General features: G+C 34.4%; 1 protein-coding gene across 2 annotated transcripts; it reads right to left on the bottom strand.

The window, feature by feature from the left end:
- Nucleotides 1-131: 131 nt before the first annotated feature.
- Nucleotides 132-10,489, bottom strand: LOC115433558 (putative fibroblast growth factor 1). Of its 2 annotated transcripts, XM_030155032.1 has the most exons (4): nucleotides 10,410-10,489; nucleotides 5,198-5,414; nucleotides 3,828-3,931; nucleotides 132-1,407 (listed from the first exon to the last, which is right to left on the bottom strand). In XM_030155032.1, exons 1-4 carry the CDS (start codon nucleotides 10,449-10,451, stop codon nucleotides 1,231-1,233), a joined length of 540 nt encoding a protein of 179 aa, XP_030010892.1. In that variant the 5' UTR covers nucleotides 10,452-10,489; the 3' UTR covers nucleotides 132-1,230. The 2 variants fall into 2 exon arrangements, with proteins under 2 accessions (XP_030010892.1, XP_030010891.1); XM_030155031.1 differs by lacking the exon at nucleotides 10,410-10,489 and having other exon boundaries at nucleotides 5,198-5,575.
- Nucleotides 10,490-19,962: the final 9,473 nt, after the last annotated feature.

Here is a 19,962-nt window from a genome sequence, read left to right as displayed (position 1 = left end):
CTGTATAAAATGCACTGTGTAAATAAAAGTGCTGTGCCTCGTCTAATAAAATCATCCAACTGTATTTAAATACATTTGCTAAAAACAGTGCAACAAGCTCTTTATACTTTTTCATTGAGGTTTTAATTGAAGTTGTGATCGTCTGTTGTTTTTTTTTTTTTTTCTGAGATTCCTTTTTATCAGATTCCTGCAGAGGATTGTGGAAGGATAAACAGCATACTTGCTCTTTCTCCAAAGGAAATACTCAGTCCTTGGAAAGATCCTGGACATTGGATCAGTCCTCTGAAAAAATCTGATGGCGTGTATTTATGTAAATGAAACCTATGAGGAGCACTGCAGAGACTTTGAGAAACAGAGTTATTCTTATTTTCAGGTGATTATACGCTGTAGAAACCTAAGTGTCCTAGCCACTTGGTAATCACAACACTGAATACTGTAACAGTGCCATCTGTGACCAAGAATGTCATCCGACCTGTGCACATAGTAACAACTCCATGTAACACTGCACCCACATAACAAATGTCTGTTATGGCCATCTCTGCATGGAACAAGTTTCCAAAAGGAGGATTTTACATTATTGTGTTGTGCATTTACCAAAAAGTGAAACTAAGATCATCTGAGAGCACTTGTTTATCCTCAAATCTGATTGTAAATTACTTTTTTTTGTAGATATGCCACTCAGAACACCTGAGCAAAGCAGCACAAGTGTTATTACTGTGTTGTATGTAGTACGGCGCTAATATTACACACTGTTGACTCTCTGGAAAATCTTTGTTCGCTTGATTTCTCTGCCAGATGGTCTGCATTTTTGTATTTTTTACTGCTTGTTGGTTTCCTTTGTGCCAGACATGATCAATTGAAGAACTATTTCTGTATAAAGCTGGTCCCTTGCTGTCTTCCAGCAGTGGTATTTCATACCAGGGTTCAAAGTGAAGACCCATTTGTCAAGACTGACGTGCACTAATACTGCACACATTTTTCTGTCTGCAGTGAGAAGGCATATATGTGTTCGCAGGCAAAGGATATTAGCTCAACATTTGGATAATGATGGTAAAAAGGAACAAAAGATGCACAGATATCCTGGATTGAATTATGTGCACTAAGTCCTCTACAGTATTGATGATTTTAGTGCTATATGTATTTAAATGGGATACTTCAGCTGCTGTTAATGTGCATTGGAAGACTTGAGTGTGTCGTGTCTGGTGTTCCGTCTTTTGCTTTATAAGCTGATCACACAGGTCTTGGCAGGAAAAAGATGGCCTTCTGACCCTGGTGGGTGTTCGGTCCTGGTTTGGGTTGGCCGCTCCTCTTCAGCCCCACGTACCAGTTGTACTTCTGAGAGCAGTAAGTGTTGTAGTGGTTCTCCTCGTACTTCTCCACGAAGTAACATTCATCATTAAGTACTTGCTGAGGCGAGAAAATAAAGAAGGAGAGAAAATGTCATCACTGTGTCATGGAAGTTTCTAGCACTCTGGTGGTCAAGGCTATTATCGTTAACGAAAACTAACGAAATGACGAAAACTGGAATTGTAAAAACATTTTTGTTACCTGAAATAGATAAAAACTATAATTAAAAGAAAAAAAACGATAACTAACTGAAACTGTATTGTGTGCTTACAAAACTAACTAAAATGTATGAAAATTATGGATAAAATTCCCTTCGTTTTCGTCTTTGTCAATGTCGGATTGATATAAAAATCAATTTATTTCCCTCAAGTAATTTTAGCTGCTGGAACCATATCATATTTAACAGTCCATCACTTTTCGTCACTTGTCGTTTAGAGTTGGCTTTCATCTCCACTCTACCTGGAAACATGGAGACTAGAGTTGGGAGAAAGCAGCAGAGTCCTGTGTGGGATTTATTTGAATTCGACGGTGAAGAAGAGAAAAGATATAAAGAAACTAAAACTAAGCATTTAGAAAATAACGAAAACTAATAAAAACTAGCAAACCTGCTCTAAAAACTAATTAAAACTAACCGAATTAGAGAAAAAAAAGTCAAAACTAAATAAAACTAAACTATAATGAAAAATCCAAAACTATTACAACCTTGCTCTGGAGTCACTGAATCAGGGTTATAGTATATTTTTACATATTCAAAGATATAGTGACAGAACAGACCGCACTTCCAGAGTCCTGCTAGCTGCTGCCTCCCAGGTACAGAAATACCAGGGTTTTTAAACACTAGGTCATCACCAAGAAAGGTCAAATGTCAGTGACTGATTTTACATTCCACTCATGTATTTTCCTGTTACAGTGAGGATCTGTTGACCACAGCAGGTGGTCTGTTAAAATGAGAACCTCAACATGTAACGTAGTATTATTTCTTTGTCAATTGTTTTCTCAAAAGTTTTTTTTTTTTTTTTTTTTAATTTATTTATTTTTTTTATTCTGCTTGTTTGGTTAGTCAAACATACAGAATTAACCATTGGATGATAAAAATAGAAATCTGGGAGAATCTGTTATTTCCCAATAGTTGATGTTGCTCATTTCTCAACTATTACTCACAATGATTTCTGATCAACTGGAAAAACTCCTTTGGCCACAAGAGATGCTGGTGAATTTCCTATAGTTTCACATTGCGACAAGTGGTATCAACCCATAAAGACCCAATGCTACTTTAGAGGCAGTTCCCAAATTAATTGTTCTCTCTATTTAACCTTCCTTAAGTGATTTATCACCATTTATTATGATATTATCCTCTGTATTTTGCATTTTAAGTGGAAATGAGGTATTTTCCTAATTTAATTTATTGATCATGTAGATGTTCATTAAAGCTCAGATTAAAGTTGAGGGTTATTAAATCAAAAATTAAAAAAACTGAAGAAAAAGTGACTTTTTCTGTAAAATATATCATTAACTGAACATAAACCCAGTGTGTCCATCCACTGACACTGATTCAACTCCATGGGTTTTACTGGTGAATTAATTTTGTAGAAGATGATAGTGTTTCCACGTTCACTACAGAGCCTCTGAACGTCCAAATGGGTCATATCTGATGACCATGAAAAGATGACAAACTGCATTTTACACCAAGTATTTACATGTATTGATAGGATTAGTGGCTGAACAGGTATTAAACATTTTGTATCAGTAGATACTTTTGGTCAGCGGTGGACGTCTGGGCCTTTATGGCTTAAAACTTTTGTAAGATTTAGTGCCATTAAACCTATTAATCACCAAAAAGGTTATGTTAGTTCATAACGACCTCAGGGAACATGCTTTTAGGAATGAGGATGATGATGCTGATAATGATTATGAAATATTCCTCACAGTAAAATAGGGTTTTGAAATTGTTTTTTATGATTAAAAGTTCAGATTTTCTTTTCATTCTTGCTTATAACCATTAAAAACATAGAATTATTTTTTATGGTGACTTTCAAATGACTTTTTTCACTATATTTTACCTTTCCTAAGTGATTTATCTGCATTTATGATAATAATATTATACTCTACATTTTGCATTTTTCAGTGAAATGCAGGTATTTTGGTATAGTTATGTTCCTGGTCAAGTAAATGCTCATGAAAGCTCAGAGTAAATTCAAAGGTTATTATATCAAAGTAAGAATACTGAAGAAAGTATCACATTTTCAGCAAAATAAATCTTTAACTTGACATAAAATAGTATGTACAGCCGCTGTCAGTCATCGAACTGCTGATGAATAGAGTTTTTCTGCTCACTACGGAGCCTCTGAAGGTCCAAATGGGTCATATCTGATGATGATGAAAAGCTGAGAAACTATATTTTACCTGAATTATTCAAATGTATGATAGCTGTAATGACTGTAAAGTTCTTAAACAGTAGAGGCTGTCTCTTCAGTGCTTACTGATCCGTAAAGGCGTCCGTCCTTGTTCATGGCCAGGTATCTTCCTGTCCTCTCGCCCTTTATAGCCACAACTCCTACACTCACAGCCTTCAGCCTCAGGATGTCTGAAACACACAAATGAGACAGTGTTCAACAGTACATTCTACTTCAACATCCTGTCTTCTTTGTTGCTTGTCCAAGGCTAAAGTCAGTGCAGCTATTATCTGAAATAAATATTTGCACATTTTCCATTGAATATAGACCCTGAAATGTAAACGTGAACTCAAAGTCAGTGGCTAATACCTGTTGATCCGCTAATCCTATCAGTTCATGTAAATAATTGGGGTAAAATACAATTTGTGATCTTTTCATGGTCATCAGGTATGACCCATTTGGACGTTCAGAGGCTCTGTAGTTACCGTGGAAACACTATCATCTTCTACAACATTTATTCACCAGTAAAACCCATGGAGTTGGATCAATGACAGTGGATGAACACGTTGGGTTTATGTTCAGTTAATGATGTATTTTGCTGAAAAAGTCACTTTTTCGTCAGTTTTCTCTATTTTTGCTATAATAATCCTCAACTTTAACCCTTTCATGCATACTGGTCACTACAGTGGACAGTTATTCTCCAGCTGTTCTCTTGTATATTCATGGATTTTGTTGTTTTAGTTTCATATCAGCCAACATATTGGACACTTATGTATCATCCCATACTCAACAACTGATAAAATTACTGTAACTTTGCTGTTCTTAATAAACCTGATTTAACATGTTTGAGTGTAAATCAGTTCCTTGTTATTGTTATTAGACTGTAATTAACAAAAAAGTTCTTTTTTTTTTGTTTTTGGACATCATCTCCATGAAGTGAATAATGACTAGTATTAGAGTATGTTAAAATGTGAGAAAACATCAGATTAGTAGCATTAACATGTTTTTATTTCATAGTTTTCACAGTAAATACATGTTTCTTTGCTTCGAAAATTAAACGCATGGTGTCCAGCTGAGTGGACATTTTTGAAACTCTATGAAAAATATCTTAATAAAAACCAATTATATCGCATTGTTTTTTTTAATGCCTAAAGAGGAATAAAATCACTCAAGAAATAAAAATCGTGATTAAGGTTCTTGTAATTCATGCATGAAAGGGTTAATCTGAGTTTTGATGAACATCTACATGATCAGTGAATTAAATATAGGAAAGCAGATGATTTTCACTGAAAAAAAGCAAAATACAGAGGATAATATTACATTAAAATGGTGATAAATCACATAGGAAAGGTTAAATAGAAAGAAAAATGTATTTGGTAACTGTCACAAAAGTAGCACTGGGTCTTTATGGGTTAAAGAAAACAGCCACAAAAGACAGTAAAGAAGTTTTTCCTCACCATAGGGGTCATTTTCCTGCCTCCCACCACTCACTGTTCCGTCTGGTAAAATCCTAAGGTGATATCCTCCGTTCTGGCTGTACAGCCTGGTCAGAGTCCGCTGCTCTTGCCTGGACACGTCCAGAGATGAAGGTCCAAACGGCAGCACTGTCACGTCTCCCTCAGACATTCTACAGAGACTCAGCGGTTTGGACGCAGCAGAGTGATGTCCCTGCGGCTGCAACGACACAGCAGACCCACCGTGGTCACCGTCCATGTCATCAGGACCGGCTTTAACACACGACAGACAGGAGAAGGAGCACCACGACGCCTTCATGATAGGATTCCAGGAAATGCTCCCTCTCACAACCCCCTCACTCTGTTCCTCGTTCTTTCGGTCTGTCTGTTTTTATTTTTTTTAAAGATAAACCCACCAGGGGAATCTGGGCTGGCTGATGGCCACGCACAGCCGCTACATGACCAAACTTGTGTTCTGACTGAGCATCACTTTGATTTTTTTTCATGCTATAAAATAGTTTCCAGATGGGAAGCAGTGATGTAACTTCACCTGAAATCAGAGCAAGGCCGGACAATAAAATAAACAAAGCTGCAACACTTTGAAGTTAGCTGTAATGGTTTTACTGGAAATGCTGCAAGTGTCAACAGAAAACCTGCAAATAGCACCCAATATTAACTCATAAAGACCCAAACATCCACCACTGACCTAAACCATCTACTGATCTGAACTCGAATACCTGTTGATCCACTCTTTACCAAGAATTACTCAGGCTGGTGACTTATATACCGGTATGTCTAAATCCTCAGACAGATCATTACAACTTCCCCTTTGCCTTGAACAACTATAAGTATTCTTCAAGTGTTGAAACATTGGGAAATACTTTTAGAATATGAGAAGTTACTTTGATTTATTAACCCCTAAAGACCCAAACATTCACCAGTGACTAAAGGTATCTACTGAACTACGCTGTTTAATACCTGTTGATCCACTAATCCTATCAATACATGTAAATAATTAGTTTAAAATACAGTGTGTCATCTTTTCATGGTCATCAGATATGACCCATTTGGACGGTCAGAGGCTCATTAGTTACCATAGAAACGCTGTCATCTTCTACAACAGGGCTGTCAAACTCATTTCAGTTCAGGGGCCACATACAGTCTAATATAATCTAAAGTAGGCCGGACCAGTAAAATGACATAAATAATAGGATAAGAACTTATAAATAATATCAACTCCAAAGTTTTCTCTATGTTTTTGAGTGAAAAAGTAAAATTCCATTATGAAAATGTTCACACCTACGAACTGTACTTGAACATAACATGGACAAATATGAACAAGCTGAAAATTCTTTAGAAAAAAAGTGCAATGTTCACAATTTTAGGTCTAAGTTGATCATTTATACATGTGCATCACAACTTAAAGATTTAGTAACAGGCAAAATATTGTTAAAATTCCATATACTTCTCTTAAGACATTTCAGATTGTTCATATTTGTTCAGGTTATTCATATTTTTTGTGAAAGGACTGTCTGTAAATGTAACTTTTTTTTTCCAATTTTACTTATTTTATTCTAAAACAAAGAGGAAAATTTGTAGTTTTCATTATTTATAGGTTATTATGATAATATTTTACTAGTCTGATCCACTTTAAATTAAATTGACCTAAAATGATTTTAATATCCTTGATTATTGATATCTTCAGTGTAATTTTTGCATTTCACAAATTCGTCCCAGAGGCCAGATTGGACCCTTTGGCGGGCCAGATTTGGCCCCCGTGCCAAATGTTTGACACCTGTGTTCTACAACATTGATTCACCGGTAAAACCCATGGAGTTGGATCAATGACAGTGGATGGAGAGACTTGTTTTTACGTTCAGTTTTTGATATATTTGCTGAAAAACTCAATTTTTCGTCAGTTTTCTCTGTTTTGATAGAATAACCCTCAACTTTAATCTGAGCTTTTATGAACATCAACATAATCAGTAAATAATATATAGAGAAATACAACATTTTCACTGAAAAAATGTAAAATGCAGTGGATAATATATAACACATGGTGGGGAAGCAAAATTTACAATATTTTGAGGGAGGGATTGAAAGACAGTGTATGACCAATTAGTTTATTGAAAGTCATGAGAATTTATTTGCCACAAGAAAATTTACATAATAGAAAATGTTTTTATTCTATGTGTCCTCCTTCTTTCTCAATAACTGCCTTCACACGCTTCCTGAAACTTGCGCAAGTGTTCCTCAAATATTCAGGTGACAACTTCTCCCATTCTTCTTTAATAGTATCTTCCAGACTTTCTCGTAATAGTTTTGCTCATAGTCATTCTCTTCTTTCCATTATAAACAGTCTTTATGGACACTCCAACTATTTTTGAAATCTCCTTTGGTGTGACGAGTGCATTCAGCAAATCACACACTCTTTGACGTTTGCTTTCCTGATTACTCATATGGGCAAAAGTTTCTGAAAAGGTATGGATAATAGTGTTAGGTATGATTATGACATCAATATATGTTTGGTTTCAACACAATTGACGTAGTGCCTGCTGAGAAAAAACAACTAAATGTTCATTGTAAATTTTGCTTCCCCACCCTGTAAATGGTGATAAAAAGTTAAATACACAGAAAAACTACCACAAAAGTAGCACTGGGTCTTCATAGGTTAACAAAACACTGTAACCATCAGTGAAAGTATTCAAAGGGAACATTTTTGCTGCTGAAATGATGTAATTTGCTTCATTCGGCTCATCTTCACCTGCCAAACATTAAATATTTCTGCTATAGAATCCTTGTTTCTCTTACCCTTGGACTGTCTGCTTCTTCCACTCCTTATAAAAGACACAGTCAAGTAAATGTTACAGCCACAACGCAGAGGGGGAAGTGGCACAGCTCTGTTCTGTGTTATCATTAGTTGCCAGAGGTAGAGTATAGAGACGGAGCAGGCTCACATCTGGAATGTCTTTTGGAAAAGCATCCAGGGAAGAGGGGGCAGAGGGAGAAGAAAAAAAACACACACACACATGCACATACAGGCATAGAAGTGCAAAGCCACAGTGCCTACCCACAGAGTTTTTCCCAAGAACAAGACGTGGAGTGGAATGTGGCATGACTGGATGTGAGGGGATAGTTGGTGTCAGCTAACAGCTCCACGAGGACCTTTGGACGGAGCTGCTGCTGCTGCTGCTGCTGCTACTGCTGGGAATGACGTCAAAACTGGAGTCAGAGTGCACGAGTGGGTGGAGAGTGGGAACCTGTGTGTGTGTTTTTGATGGGTGGTGTCGGGGGTGTGGATGGCAGAAGGGAATGATGTTCGGGTCGAGTCTCTTCAAACAAAAGATTTGACACCATAGGTGCAAAGATCAAAGACGGAGCAGAAGCGAAGCAGATGCAAATGTTGGCTACGTTTATCTGTCCATCTGATCCACAGGTCACATGATCAGAAGAGTCAAACAATAGTATAGCTTATCTCCTCTGCACCCACAAGCACTTATCTACTTTTTTTTTTGTATTTTATTTTATTTTATTTTATTTTATTTTATTTTATTTATATTTTTAACCTTTATTTAACCAGGTTGGTCCCACTGAGGTGCAGGATCTCTTTTTCTAGGGAGGGGGACAGACGTTTCCTGTTGCCTGCCAGTAGGACGAATCAAATACAGGGAAGTGTGCAGTATAGGACAATGGTGGCATGGTATACACTGCCACAAATTTGAATTTCAGAAATTCAAGCAGTTAGTTTTTCGAAAAGGTTGAGAATTTTCATATTTACCCAAGAATAACTGAGCTATTGCACGTCCTATAGAGACATCATCTAGACGTGTTTTTTTTTTTTTTTTAGTTTGTTGTGGAGCTGTTTTTTGTTTTTTGTTTCTGTTTTTGGGGTTTATTTATTTATTCGTTTTTTTTCTGTTGTTGTTATTGTTATTATTGTTATTGTAATTGGTTTGCATTATCAAACCAATTAATTTACATGGGTGTATTTTTTTTATACAGCAATGCTCATAAATATGCATGGTTCCAATTAAATAATCCAATAAAAGAAACTAAAAAAAATAAAGTATTTATTTCTACTGGAAACACTGTAAAGCACAAACACAAACATCCAAATCTGGCCCGCCAAAGGGTCTAATCTGGCCCGTAGGATGAATTTGTGAAATGCAAAAATTACACTGAAGATATTAACCCTTTCATGCATGAATTATGAGAACCTTAATCAAGATTTTTTTTCCTGAGTGTTTTTATTCCTCTTTAGGCATGAAAAAAACAATGCGATTGAAAATTTTCTAATGAAAAATAAATAAATTTTAAAAAGTAAAAAAAAAAAATAGTAATAATAATTTTTTAAAAAATTCTTAGGAACCTATTTTTCATGGAGTTGCAAAAATGTCCCCTCAGCTGGACACCATGCATTCAATTTTTGAAGCGAAGAAACATGCATTTACTGATAACTGCGTGAAAACTATAACTATTACACTCAGGGGAGATCTACACAATGTTACCAATTCATGTCAGAAACGATATGTAATGTCTTAAAACTTTAATAAAGATATGTGTAAAAAATAAGAAATAAAAAAAAAAATCCATTAATATACAAGAGAACAGCTGTAGAATAAGTGTCCACTGTAGTGACCAGTATGCATGAAAGGGTTAACAATCAATGGTGTCAGAATCATTTTAATTCAGGTTCCACATACAGACACATACAGTCTAATTAGATTTCTATGGGTCAGACCAGTAAAATATTATCATAATAACAGATGAATAATGACAATCCCAAATTCTCTCTTTGTGTTTTTGGTGTAAAAAAAGTAAAATTACATGAAAATGTTTACATTACCAAACTATAATTGTGCAAAAAACGTGAATAACCTGAACAAATATGAACAAATAGAAATGTCTTTAGAAAAGTAAAGGCAATTTTACCAATATTCTGCCTGTTACTAAATGTTTTGTGTGTAAATGATAAACTGATAAACCGAGGCAGAATATTGCCAAAATTGCACTAGTTTTTCTCAAGACAATTCAAGTTGTTTATGTTATTCAAATTTTTAAGGAAACTTTGTAGATGTAAACCTGATCATAATATAATTTTCCTTTTCTTACTGTTATTATTTTACTGGTCCGGCCCACTGCAGATCAAATTGGGCTGAATGTGGCCCCTGAACTAAAATGACTTTGATACCCCTGCTGTGAAGGCGTCACTCACCTGTGGAAAAGTCATGTGACAGTGACCCAGACAAGCCTGCATGTTCTGCTCTTCTGTTTTTCACTGAGCTTTTGGTGAAATACCCTTGTTACTCCTGATGTGATCAACTTCCTCCTCCAGACAAATGGTTGTGCGTTACAGACTCTGTGTGTATTTGTACTCCACCCCCCCCCCAGCCCCCCCAGCCCCCCCACACCTCCCCACCTCACCACACCACTCTCCTAATAGCGTCAGAGGATTCATTTTAACAGACCCACGTCATGACTAAAATTACCGTCCTAGAGCAGAAAGAGGACGACTGAGACGTGGTGACGCAAGTGTCCATGCCGTGGGATCCAGGACCGCCTGTCTGACTGAGCACTGATACATTCTTTAAGGGGGTGTCCTCCTGGAGACACTGGTGAGGAACACAATATAAACATTTAAGACACAAAGAGCATGACTTCAGTTCCCTGAATCCACTTTACTTAATGCCAGTCGCTCTTACTTAGATGTTCAGCAGAGGTGAGTGTGCACAGGATACTTCTGTCACATTATAAACAGGAATCAGAGCTGACATAGTGATCATACTCTGCATATGTCGCCATGAACAACCGGATAAGAAGTCACTGCACATGTTTATGGAATGACCAAGGAGTAGTACATATAATATGTGTTAACTCAGGGGGGTCAAATTTATTATGAAAATATGTACATTTACAACTATCCGAATAAAAAACGTGAATAACTTGAAAAAAATGAAATTTCTCCAGAAAAATAAGCACAATTTTTTTTTACAATATTATGCCTCAACTTATCATTTACACATGTGTATTACAGATCGGATCTATAAAGGCACAAAACATTTAGTAACAGGCAGAATATTGTTAAAATTGCACTTAATTTGTTGTTGTTGTTGTTGTTGTTGTTGTTTTTTGGTGTGTGTTTTTTTGTTTGTTTGTTTGTTTTTCCTTTTTTTTTTTTTTTTTTCTTTTTTCTTCTTTTTTCGGGGTTTTGGTAGGTTTGTTGTATAATTTGTTTGTATATGTTGTGTCTCTGTGGTTCCCTATGTATGGGTGCATGTTTGTGCAAATGTATAATTTAAAATAATGCAAAAAGATAAAAAAAAAAAAAAAAAAAAAAATTGCACTTAATTTTCTCTAGATATTTCAGGTTGTTCATAATCAGGTTATTCACATTTTCTTGTTCAAGGATTGTTTGTTATTGTAAATATTTTCCTAATTTAATTTCATTTTTTGCAGTAAAATAAAGAGAACAATTTGGAGTTGTCATTATTTACAGGCATAATGTATTTGTTTTTTCACATTAAGACAAGAAAAAAATTTGGAAACATTATTTATAAGTTATTAACTTCAGATTACAATTAGTCTGTCTGTAATACCTGAACTAAAGTGAGTTCGACACCCTCGGCTGTTAATATGTTCATATGTAATTTTTGCAAATTCATCCCGCTGGCCAGATTGGAACCTTTGGCCTGTCGGTTTTGGCCCATAGGCCGCATGTATGACACCCCTGTTTTAACCCACAAAGGCCTATAACTATATATATAAATATTTTTAATCAACATTTAACCTTTCCTAAGTGATGTATCACCATTTATTATTGTATTGAATCCATTTTCTAGTGAAAAGACAGGATTTTCCTACATTTGAATCTCAAAGAATGTGAATGTTCCTCAAATTTTAACAGAAATTCAAAGGCTGTTACATCAGAACAGAGAAAACTGAAACAAAAGTGACTTTTTCAACAAAATACAACTACTGTTATTTATCAGACTCTATGGTTTTTACTGGTAAATCACTACTGCAGAAAATTCTTCCATTTCCATGTTTACTACAGTGCCTCCATACGTCCAAATATGGTGGTGAAAGGCTGAAAAACTGCATTTTATTGGAATAATTGAATGTATTGATAGGATTAAAGGTCCAACAGTTTACATTAATTGATGTTTTTAGTTGCAGATGGCTGTGGAGGTCTTTAAGGGTCATTTGTTTTTATTTTTTATATCTGCAGTGGCTTTTTACACTATCCCTTCCACTTCAAATTTATTATAATAATCCTATTTGGGACAATATAAAGTATAAAAAAGAACTTAAAAAGTAATGTTTTCAGCTCTAAATTTATATTCAGTAAGATCTGTGGCAGCCATCCTTTAACCCTTTCATGCATGAATTATGAGAACCATAATCAAGATTTTTTTTCCTGAGTGTTTTTATTCCTCTTTCGGCATGATGTGAGGGATCTGTCACATCCAGGGAACAGACATTTCAATCTCCTGCCCTCTGGAAGGAGATACAGATCCCTAGGGAGCCGGACAAACAGACTGAAGAACACCTTTTATCCATGGGCTGTCCGGCTCCTAAATGCATAACCTCCCCTCCTCCTGGGCATGTGCAATAACAATAGTAGTTTTTAATTGTGCAATGGAAATAGTAGTTTTTATATATTTATTCTTCTTATTCTTCTTTAACTGTATTTATTGTCTTTTATGCCTTTCAAATTCTTATATGTTTACACTTTATTTTTGGGTGGGAAGTACCACTCCAATTTCATTGTTTGCTTTTTTGCACAATGACAATAAAGGCTATTCTATTCTATTCTATTCTATTCTATTCTAAAAAAAACTGCGAGTGAATTTTTTTATGAACTAATTTTCAATGGATTTGCAAAAATATCCACTCAGCGGAACACCATGAGTTAAATTTTTGAAGCAAGGAAATATGTATTTACTAATACTAGCGGCATTGTACCCGTGGTGCCATTGTACGATAGCGCCCTCCCATGGTGCAACAGCAACATAGCACCCGTACACCCTCCCGGGTTGCAACATCGGGACACACGTCGGACACAGAACGTCCATTATAGTGGGATACTGTGTGAAAACTATGAAATTTTTTTAATGCTGTTAATCTGATGCTTTGTCACATTTTGACATATTGTAATATTAGTTATTACTGACTTTATGGAGATAATATGCAAAAATAACCTTTTTGTTAAAAAAAAAAGTTAATTACAGTCTAATAACAATTGCAAGGAATTGACTTGCACTCAAACGTGTTACTGCAGATCAGGTTTATCAAGAACAGCAAAGTTACAGCAATGGTATTTATTTATTTATTTATTTATTGGCTGATATGGAACTAAAACAATAAAATCCATGAATATATAAGATAGCAGCTTTGAATAGCTGTCCACTATAGGGATCACTGCATGAAAGGGTTAATACCAGATGAACATCTTCTAATACAACCCAGAATCCACATACAACTACATGAAAACAATAACTATTGGATGTAATTCTTGTAAATTACAGATCCATTATTATCCTTGGCATTAGTTATTTGGTCAAAATGCATAAATGCTGAATATCATGTTGTTTTGCTAAACACCTTTCAACCTAGCATTTCTGGCTTCATGTACATGTTCATAAATATTAATATGGCTTGATAAATTACTATAAGTTTGTCCTTATGAGAGATTATTCAGTGTATTATAAGGAACATTAGATGAGTTTGTAAAACAGTGATCCTCTCTTAGTACCTGTTTTAGCAATAGCGTGCCAGTAGTAACTTGTATTGGAACTGAGAGTGCTTAATAAGGTATTTTCCATTACTGCTAAATTCTCCCCTTCATTTGCTATATTTTATTTAATGCTGGTTGGATTAACAGTGTGGCAGTAATATGAGAGAAGTATTTATTTAATTTGACTATACATACACTCAAGACATGACTTACAATTTTCATTATGGCTGTTTCTATGAAAAATAGATTGATGAAAAAATTACAATTACAGCTAATTACATAAATACATTACAATTTATCCTGTCAGTTTCTAGGATGGTCAGCACAAACTCCAATCCAGTGGAAAATGAGGATTCGATGTAGTTTAAAATCCAAAGACCAATCCTCCAACCTTTGACTCTTTATCGGCCAAGTGACTATTTTTGGTAATTTCCACAAACATTAAATATGGGCCAATCCTGTGCCTCAGTGAGATCCAGAAGCATGCTGGTTTTTATAACACTATACAGTGATTCAGACAGATTTTATAGACATTTTGAAGCTGTAAATAGTGAATATGAGTGATTTTTGTCAGTTTATGACCTTATACCAGTTGTTTTATTGCATGTGTTTACTTTTTAGCAAGTGCTGATTGGATGTTTTATGGCATGAGGAGGGAGATTGTTGTCCCGGCAACTGACGAGGAGGTAGATGACAATGTCCAATAATGCACTAAGGTTGACATTTTGAATTTCAGAGTTAAAAGTAGTTGTAGGATTTTTGTAATGGCTGTGAAATTACTGAGAGTTCTGACTTTAATGAAACTCTGTGATGTAACTGTTAAAAGCTGTGATTTATAGGTGAGTTGACGTGGAATGACCTGCTTCTATTTTTACGCAAGTGTCACGGTACGTAATGTGCCAGTGCGCAACTCGGATTTCAGCAGTGAGCAAAAAAATTTTCAGTATGTAAAATAAGACACCGGAGGGGCCGAGGTGGAAACTGTTGCTCCTGTCGACTGAAAATGACGTGATCTCTGGACGGGAGGGTGAAATTATTGAGGTTGATTGTTTATACCACAACTATTGTGACTTAAGTCTATTTGTAACACATCCTACAGTAATAAGACCATTTTGCACTCACATTTATGGTCATTTAAGTTCATCCCTGTGTTTTTTTTCCCAAAAATAACTCTTTAAATATTCAGTTCATTTGTGATGTGCATGAAATATTCACCCTTATCTAATGTAATCTAATGTAATCTAATGTAATCTAATGTAATCTAATGTAATCTAATGTAATCTATCTATCTATCTATCTATCTATCTATCTATCTATCTATCTATCTATCTATCTATCTATCTATCTATCTATCTATCTATCTATCTATCTATCTATCTATCTATCTATCTATCTATCTATCTATTTGTCCCAGTTCTAAATAACATGTCCTTTTAACACATGTTCAGCCAAAGCCAAAGGTTTTAGCCATGACTCTCTGTACAAATATGATTTATTTGCCAATAAAAGTCTATGAATCATATAAAAAACTATGCTTATGATTGTTTTTCAATGCACCTCCAAAACATGTGGAAAAAATCTTAAAGAAAACGGAGGCTGAGAAGTTTACAAAAACAAACGTTGTGCCACTGCCAAAATTCAAGAGCACAATTCTACATGTACTGTAATAAATCTGCTGCCCAGAAGGTGGCAGAGTAGATCCATATAGTTTGTGCTGCATAAAACCATCCACTTAAACTTCTCACATAACTCTTTTACCATTCCTTTAAACCAGGGGTCTCAAACTCATTTTAGTTCAGGGGCCACATTCAGCTAAATTTGATCTGAAGTGGGCCGGACCAGTAAAATAATAACATAATAATATATAAATAATGTCAACTCCAAACTTTTCTCTACGTTTTACAGTGAAAAAAGTAAAATTACATTATGAAAATGTTCACATCTACAAATTATCCTTTCAAACAATGTGAATAACATGAACAAACTGGAAAAAAAAAAAAAAAATAATAATAATTTTAACACTATTATGCTTTAGTTCATCATTTCCACATGTGCATTATAACTTACAGATCACAGTGGATCTACAGATACACAAAATATTTAGTAACAGGTGGAATATTATTAAAATTGCACTTCTCTTAAGACATTTCAGGTTGTTCATATTTGTTCAGGTCATTCAGATTTTTTGCAAAATTGTACTTTGTTTTAGTCTAAATACATGAAAACATTTATATTTACACAGAGAAAAATTTGGAGTTGTGAGTATTTATAGGTTATTATGAGACTGAATTGGTCTGAGTGGAGGACCTGAATTAAAATGACTGTTAACATCTTAGTGTCATTTTTGCTTTTCACAAATTGATCCCAGGGGCTGGACTGGACCCTTTGGTGGGCCAGATTTGGCCCCCGGGCCACATGTTTGACACCTGTGCTTTAAACAGAGTGTTGAAAAAATAAAAGATGTCACTTCTTGAGAATAATACACATTTATAGTACATTATATGAAGGCATTCAGAAGATAAACATGTTTTTATTCACATAATGTTGGCAAAATATATAGAGACAAAATATGAATGCAGGGCCATTTATATACATTATATTTTATTTATTTATTTATTTAGAACATGCAAAGAAACAAATTAAAATGCAAAGCAAAATAAGACAAATACAAAATAACATTTAAATGTACAGAATCTATCTTTAAGTACGTGCAAGTATGAATTTTGCAGGATCGAAAAGGAATTGGAAGAATAGTAAACTTTACTTTCTTCTTTCTTCTTTACTTTCTAAATTATACATAATTTGCTATAATGTCAAAATAACCTGTCCCTGTGAATGGTGGTGGTTCTATATTTTAAATATCAGTGAGGTTTATTGTCCATTTCTATACGTGACTAACAGGTTTGATCTGGTTTGTCCTCCTGCATCTCTCACTATATGCACACAAACAATGCCAACTTCCTGTGAATGACAATCTCTGTCTCTACTCTGCAAAGTGGCAGACAGACAAATGAGCAAAAGAGACATGACAAGACGGATGAAGAAGTCTAGAAGCTGAGCTGTTTTCACACTCAAACCACAAACCTAAAATATGCGTCTATGTGCATGCAGTGTGTGAAGATGGAGCCAAGGTGTTACATTAGTAACAGCAAAGAGGCCGAGGCGGTGACACTAGAAAAGACAGTAGTTTATTCAAAGCTCTGGCAGATTCAAAGAGCTTTTTGGTGAAAATAAACTGGTTTTGTCACATGTAAGTTGTCTATGTTAGAGATATAAAGGCCAAAGATATTTTACTTTATTTAAAAGAAGTGATGACAAAAGTGTGCAGTTAAAGATGCATGTATGGTACTGTGTTTTTCTCCTGAAATGCTTTTTTTTTTTTTTTTTTTTTTTTAACTGTTTACATATTTGCTGTATATTCCTGCTGTAAATATTTTACTACCATGCTTGAGAGATGCATATGTGGTGTGTAATATAATACAAAAATATAATAGAAAACATGCAGATAGTTGAAGTTTTACTGAATCCAAATCACTAATACCGACTTCACCTGTAGAAGCTGTTTAATTTTTTTTTTTTTTTTTTAATCTTTTTGTGTATGTTTCTATATCATGCAAATATATTTTTTATTATTAGAAATGCAGACACTTGCCCATTACAACTCTGCAAAAATAACAAAACGAAAAGCTTCCTAAGACTTTTGAACAGTGCTTTATATGAAATAATATCCAAGCAAAGGTACTAAACTCGTTCATTTGACAGTATTTACAATAACTTTTACTCAAACACCCCAATTACTGTTTATGAGCATAAACCTTAACCTTTTTGTAGTACAGTACCATACCTGCAGAGGGCGCAGTAAACTAGTGCAGGTTTTAATCCGTGTCAGATGAATTGAGTAGAAATTCCCCGCTTTGACTGAAATGACATCATCGTCTCCTCCCACCAATCATGTTCCCGAACCGCGGAAGACAAAGATCATCTATGTTCAGCAAGAGGTAGGAGTCCATACATTCTAATAACCAGTATATTCATGTGTAATATATAAAGAAAACATTATCTCCTCACTATATCTATAAATATAAACATTTATAGTTATAAATAAATATAAACATTATCTCCTCATTCCTGAAACTATTATTATTATTATTATTATTATTATTATTATTATTATTATTATTGTTGTTGTTGTTGTTGTTGTTGTTGTTGTTGTTATATGCATTTTTTGCTTTGATATACAAATACAGTATTATTAAGGACTGATGATATTAATGTTTCATGGTCCTGGTAATAATCTGGTGATCTTTTCTACATTTGATGTCAGTGGAAAAATTTACATTCTGTGCAAAGTTGATCTGTATCTGTACTACTACTACTACTACTACTACTACTACTACTACTACTACTACTACTACTAATGATAATAATAAGGTAGCATCTTTAAAAACAGTCAAAACAAAAGCAGGATATACAACCTGATATTTTACTTCCTAAAACTGTTTGTGGTCAAGAGTTTCACAGCTTTATACAAAAAAAAAACAAAAAAACATTACATACAAATTTTAAACAATGCATCTGAAAAAACTGTTGCATCAAAACTGTTGTACTTCCCTGGATCTCGGGAGGTTAAAGTAAAGTTGGAGTTAAAGCCAGAAGACAAAAGGCTACAAAACTGCAAAAAGTAGGAAATTAAAGCAATAATTTTAAGAAAATGTTTCTTACAAATCAATTCAGATAAATCATTGTGTGAAAATAAATTGTGATAAAAGTCAGAGGAAAAAGCAATTAAAAATGACAAATGACACAGTATTTTATTTATTCTACACATGACATATGACCATGATGACAACAAAACTACCAGAACAGGGGTGTCACTGCCTATCTTCAAGAAGCTCTTGAAGACCCAACTTTTCAGAGAGCACCTGTTGTCCTAGCACTTTCAGACATTCCATTTTAAGTGTATTATCATGTCTATTCTGTTTTTACTTGGTATTTTTATTTCACTGTTTTTAAGTGTACAGCTGCTTTTATGTCTCTTTTAATTTATTCTTGTATTTTAGTCTATTATTTTGCTTTTTATTTTTCTGTATGACAGAGTTTTAATTGTACAGCTGTTTTAAGTTTTTAATCTATTCTATGCCACCCACTTTTGTGCAATGGGTGCATGATTTACTTTTCTTTTTAAAGCTGGAAAAGATTAAGTTTTCTGTTCGTGGACAAATTAATTTGTTTATCAACAATGGAATCCTTTTGTCTCTACTGTCAACAAAAGTGTCCTGCTGTCACCTACTTCCTTTTTGATGGAGAAATGTGTTGCTGGTTTGCATTGTATTGACTCAGCCCTGAGTATTGTAAAGAGGAGTTGATAACATTATTTATTTTGTTGCTTTTTTTTTTTTTCCTTTTCTTTTCTTTTTTTTGGGGGGTTTGGTACGTTTGTTGTATGGTTTATTTGTATATGTTGTGTCTGTGTAGTTCCCTACGTATGGGTACATGTTTGTGTAAATGTATAATTTGAAATAATAACAAAAGATTAAAAAAAAAAAAAAAAAAAAAAAAAAAAGTTTTTAATCTATGTGGCGACACTGGTACAGTTGTCTTTTATAATATTGATGATGTTTTGTTTGTATTTTTAACCTGTATTTTTAAAATGTATTCTGTTTGTTGATTGCTTGTTTGTTTGTTTTTAAATGGACTCCCAAGTCTGCAAATAAAATGATGATGATGATGATGATGATATTCTTCTATTTTTCTTTCATTTTTTGTTTTTTCCCCTGTAAGCTGCTTTGGAAGAAAGCATCTGCCAAATGCATAAAAATGCATAAATGTAAAAACAGCTGAGAAATAATAAATAAGCAAACACCCAAACAAAAATTATTAAAATACACTTGAAAGGAAATGATTTTAAAATAAAAACAAACCCTGACAGACAAATCATTTTTGGTTCATTTGTGTATAGATTCTCTTCCAGATCCAGCTCAGATCTATTTTCTGTACTTTCATTTCCGGCCAGAGTGAGACCTCCTCTGCT

Source organism: Sphaeramia orbicularis, chromosome 14, assembly GCF_902148855.1.
Source record: "Sphaeramia orbicularis chromosome 14, fSphaOr1.1, whole genome shotgun sequence".
Classification (NCBI taxonomy): domain Eukaryota; kingdom Metazoa; phylum Chordata; class Actinopteri; order Kurtiformes; family Apogonidae; genus Sphaeramia; species Sphaeramia orbicularis.
The sequence above is the reverse complement of the archived record's forward strand: the minus strand, read 5'-3'. Positions and strand labels throughout refer to the sequence as shown.